General features: G+C 42.0%; 1 protein-coding gene across 1 annotated transcript; it reads right to left on the bottom strand.

Annotated features, from left to right (window-relative positions):
• Positions 1-247: 247 nt before the first annotated feature.
• Positions 248-4,363, bottom strand: LOC121965266. The gene is made up of 2 exons (XM_042515426.1): positions 4,130-4,363; positions 248-927 (listed from the first exon to the last, which is right to left on the bottom strand). Exons 1-2 carry the CDS (start codon positions 4,215-4,217, stop codon positions 248-250), a joined length of 768 nt encoding a protein of 255 aa, XP_042371360.1. The 5' UTR covers positions 4,218-4,363.
• Positions 4,364-5,042: the final 679 nt, after the last annotated feature.

Here is a 5,042-nt window from a genome sequence, read left to right on the forward strand (position 1 = left end):
TTCACCAGTTCATCACCATTCACCAGTTCATCACCATTTACCAGTTCATCACCATTCACCGCACTGATTCACCAGTTCATCACCGTTCACCAGTTCATCACCGTTCACCAGTTCATCACCATTCACCGCACTGATTGACCAGTTCATCACCGTTCACCAGTTCATCACCATTCACCAGTTCATCATCATACACCGCACTGATTCACCAGTTTATCACAGTTCATCAGCTGCTGCCGACTGAAGGCCATTAAAACAACATGTTATATTCAGGATTGATTATCAGTGAAGACAAAGACAGTGAAAGAGTGAAAGACCACAAGTGAGAGAGTGGAAAAGTGAAATAACGACTCGGTGAAGGAGTGAAAGAGTTAAAAAGTGAAAGAATGAAAGAGTGAAAGAGTTGAGTGAAACAGAGACACAGAAAGAGTGAAAACCTGAAACAGAGAACGAGTGAAGGAGTGACTCGGTAAACGCGTGAATGAGGATCTCGGGAGGTGACTCGTACCAGCCCGTCACAGTTGCTGATGGCGACAGACGTGTCCTTCATGTTGGACACCTGTCCTGTGTAGAAACAGCCGGCGTCCCTGAGTGGCTGCGAGTGTTTGCTTCCTGACTCCTCCCACCACTCCATGGTGGCGGCGGGGGCGAGGAGGCGGCTGTTGGGACGCAGCCGCAGGTGGAGCTCTTGACCAAACAGCGTCACGTTGTAGAAAAGCTCCGCCTCCTCTGCCCCGTAGCCCCGCCCTCTCCAGCCGGGCTTCTGGTTGGATGCTGGCCCGTCGGTGGGCGGGGCCTCGGTGGAGTGGGCGTGTCTCTTACTGCGGCGCAGGTGGTGGGCGGAGACTGAGGCGGACAGGAAACGGCCCTCTGCGCTGGTCCTGATTGGACGAACGAGGCTGAACTCTGAGAGGTCCTGACGGAGGGAATCTGAGACAGAGACATGATGTCACTTCCTGTAGTGATGTCACCGCGTTCACAGACAAAAACAGTGAAATGATCCTTTAAACACGATGTGTGAACATACGACGCAGACAGAGGAGGAAGTACTCTGACCTCTGACTGCAGTACAAGTACAAACATCGTGCAGTAAGAGTACTCTGTTAACAGGGCCATGTCCAGGATTGGAGGACACTAAGGGCTCAGCCCGGACCTCCTTAGGACCTCTGTAGGACCCTGCAGGAACCCTGCAGGATCCCCGCAGGAACTCCACAGGAACCCTGCAGGGCTCCTCCAGGAACTTTTCTTTAAAAACATTTTGGATATTCAATCTTTTTGGTGATTTTTTAAGAATTTTTGGCTTTGTTCTTTTTATTTCCCTTTAAAGTTTTTGGTGATTTAAAAAAAGAACTTTGGTAGTGTGTTCCTTTCTATAAAACTTTTTGGGGCTTGTTTTTTTCTTTATACATTTTATTTTAATAAAACATTTTGGCGATTTTTGATGTTTAAAATTTTGGTGGGATTTTTGTTCTCTTTTTTTTAAAAAAAAGTGTGATTTTTGAGATGCAATGTTTTTTTCTCAAAAAAATTTTTTTTTTTTCATTTTTTTGCTTTGGAAACTGTTGGTGATTTCTTTTTCTTAAAAACTTTTGGTAATTTTTAAGATATTTTGGAAAGGTTCTTTCTTGAAAAAGATTTTGGCAATTTTTTTCTTTAAAAGCTTTAGGTGATTTTGTTCTTTAATTTTTTTGAGTATTTTTCTCCCTTTAAAATGTTTTTGCTTGTTTTTAGTTTTGGTGATTTTCTGTTCATTAAAAGTTTTAGTGGTTTTAGTTTTAGTAGTGAATTTCTTTTCTTTCTGTAAAATTTTTGGTGATTTTTAAAAACTTTTGCCATTTTTTTTAGTTTAAAAATGTTTATGGTAATTTTTATGTTCAAAAAAAAAAAGCCAAAATGGCACCAAAATTATCACAGCCAGAAACTGTTAACGCAGAAATGATCTTTAAATGTTCAGATTTCTGACGGTCCTTGAACACATCATGTGAGTCAAATATTTTAAACATTTGGGGATGAACCGCACACGCCCACGCCTGATGACATCACCCGCAGTTAGAGGTCAAAGTCAAAACTTTACTGAAGAAAAAGATGATGAAAATATTATCTGAAAACAAGGAAACGCATCAGGATGCAGCTCGCTGAGAGTTCAGACCTGAGAGCCAATCAGAGCACAGCACAGTGACATCACTGTGTGTGTGCGTGTGTGTGTGTGTGTGATCAGTGTATCTGAGGTGATCTGATGAGGAGGGAGGCTGCTGTATGTCTGAGGTCATAGAGGTCTCTCTCTCTCACACACACACACACACACACACACACACACACACACACACACAGGATATGATGAAATATGATCTCGATCCTTCACATTCCTCCAACACCAGAGACGCATAAACACAAAGATTTATGGGAAAAACGTGGAGAGGAAAATTCTCCGAGTCAGAAACAGTTTCCATCTGCTGGCGATGGAACCAGCAGAACCATTAAACAACAGCAAACTGGGAGTACTGGGAGCACTGGGAGCACCTGACACTGTCTGACCTCACCACAGAGCTCAGAGGTCAGAGGTCACAGCCTGGAGCACCAAACAAAAACAACAACAACCACAGAGGAAGAAGAACTGTTACCAACAGTAGCATCAGTACAAGTATCAGGAGTAGTAGCAGTGGTAGTAGTAGTTGAAGCAGTAGTAGTATCAGTAGCAGTAGTATCAGTAGCAGTATAGACTGCAGTAGTATCAGTAGCAGTAGTATCAGCAGTAGTATCAGTAGCAGTAGAGAAAGCAGTAGTATCAGTAGTAGTAGATACAGCAGTAGTATCAGTAGCAGTAGTATCAGCAGTAGTATCAGCAGTATCAGTAGTATCAGTAGCAGTAGAGAAAGCAGTAGTATCAGCAGTAGTATCAGTAGCAGTAGAGAAAGCAGTAGTATCAGTAGTAGTAGATACAGCAGTAGTATCAGTAGCAGTAGTGACAGCAGTAGTATCAGTAGCAGTAGAGACAGCAGTAGTATCAGTAGTAGTAGAGATATCAGTAGTAGTATCAGTAGCAGTAGAGACAGTAGTAGTATCAGTAGCAGTAGTATCAGCAGTAGTATCAGTAGTATCAGTAGTATCAGTAGCAGTAGAGACAGTAGTAGTATCAGTAGCAGTAGAGACAGTAGTAGTATCAGTAGTATCAGTAGTATCAGTAGCAGTAGAGACAGTAGTAGTAGTATCAGTAGTAGTATCAGCAGCAGCAGTGTGTCGGCTGAGATGTCACAGTCACAGTTTATCTGTGGGGCTCCGCAGGGTTCACTTCTCGGCCCAGAACAGTTTAAACTGTTTAATAATGATATTTATAACGCGTCTTTATGATTAAACTCATTTTATTTGCCGATGACACTGACTTTTATTTCTTTGTGAAAAGTTGTGAAGTTCTTGTGGAAAGATAATTAAAAGTGTTAAAGAAAGGGTTTGTTATTCACAAGTTATTGAATTTAAGTCAAACTATAATATTTGGAAACGGACAAATCAGTAATGAAATATATAAGGAAAAATAAATTATGAAAATAAATAATAAAACCATCTGATTATTATGTTAAACTAAAGACTTGTTATTTACTGAATATTCTATTAAACTAAAGACGTTATTACCTGAATATTTCACAGAATTTAAGACTCGCTGGTAAGTGAGCTGAGCTCTCATCGTTGCACACGTCGCTCCATCAGCCATCAAACTAACACAAAACCACCAAAGCTACATTCATGAACCACAACATTTTGTTTTACAGTTGATTTTAAAAGTGCACACACAAAGTACAAAGTAAAAAAACATCTGTTTTCAATCAAGTAATATCAGCAGTGGTCCTCATACTTACATTACTTTTACCTGTAGTAGTGATACTGCTGATAGTACCAGTAGTAGTGTACTAGCAGCAGTAACAGTATTTGTACCAGTGGTAATAGCAGTAGTATTAGTCCTTGCAGTAATAGTAGAACTAGCAGTAGTAGTAGTAGTACTGGCAGTAGTAGTAGTAGTAGTAGTAGTGGTAGTTGCAGTAACAGTAGTAGTAGTAGTAGTAGTACCCGCACTAGTGGTAGTATTAGTAGTACCTGCAGTAGTAGTACTGGCAGTAGTAGTAGCAGTACTGTGTCTTACCTGAGCTGTCAGTAATGTAAACTGAGTGCAGACAGTCGATCTGCTGCAGAAACACAAAAATCAATAATCCACAATGAAACTGGTCCATCCTGAGACAGAGGGACACAAAGAGACAGACATAGAGAGGCAGACAGAGAGACAGACTGAGAGACAGAGACGTGGTGAGACAGACTGAGAGACAGAGACGTGTTGAGACGCAGAGACAGAGTGTTTGCTGTTGAGTGCAGACTGAACTCTAACACACTCCTCCACTCGTCTCATTATCTCCTCCCTCTGTCTCTCTGTCTGTCTCTCTGTCTGTCTGTCCCTCCGTGTCTCCGTCTGTCCGTCTCTCCTCCCCCTCAGCGCTGCGTCTCTCTGCAGCAGCAGGCACAGACTCAGTACTAACAGCAGCAGTACTACAGTAGACATTATACTGCAGTAGTACTGCACTCTGCAGGGTTACAGCTGCACACACACACACACACACACACACAGTTGTAGTGTCAGTAGTTGTCAGTAGGTGGCGTCAGTGAGCTGATGGGGGTTATTTCAGTTCATTTTTCTGAAGTTCTTCATAATTTCTTGCTAATTTTTGGGGCATTTCTTCTTTTTTATTGAATACCGCCTTCCTCCCATGTTTGAAACCTGAGCGAACGGCTTCATCTTCTGTCACAAAGGGTTAAAATAACGGTCTGCAGAGATTCAATAATCGTCTGAGTTCACTGATTTATTTTTCAGAGATTTTCTTTCATTTTAATTTTTAGCATCAATGTTTCCTGTTTCAAAACCAAATTTTATTGGCGATGCCAAACCTCCCCGTCATGTTTCAGCTCCACGATGCTGCAGCTTCAGTGACAATCCTCTCCCAGTGCTCCCAGTGCTGCCAGTGCTCCCAGTGCTGCCAGTACAGGCCAAGGTCTCTCTCTGTCTC

Source organism: Plectropomus leopardus, unplaced genomic scaffold (genome assembly GCF_008729295.1).
Source record: "Plectropomus leopardus isolate mb unplaced genomic scaffold, YSFRI_Pleo_2.0 unplaced_scaffold1930, whole genome shotgun sequence".
NCBI lineage: Eukaryota > Metazoa > Chordata > Actinopteri > Perciformes > Serranidae > Plectropomus > Plectropomus leopardus.

Bases quoted from the DNA above. Each gene is read 5' to 3' on its own strand.
- LOC121965266 (XM_042515426.1), bottom strand. From the start codon at position 4,217: ATGGACCAGTTTCATTGTGGATTATTGATTTTTGTGTTTCTGCAGCAG. The intron at 928-4,129 runs GTAAGACACAGT...TCTCTGTCTCAG, and splicing joins TTACATTACTGACAGCTCAG to ATTCCCTCCGTCAGGACCTC.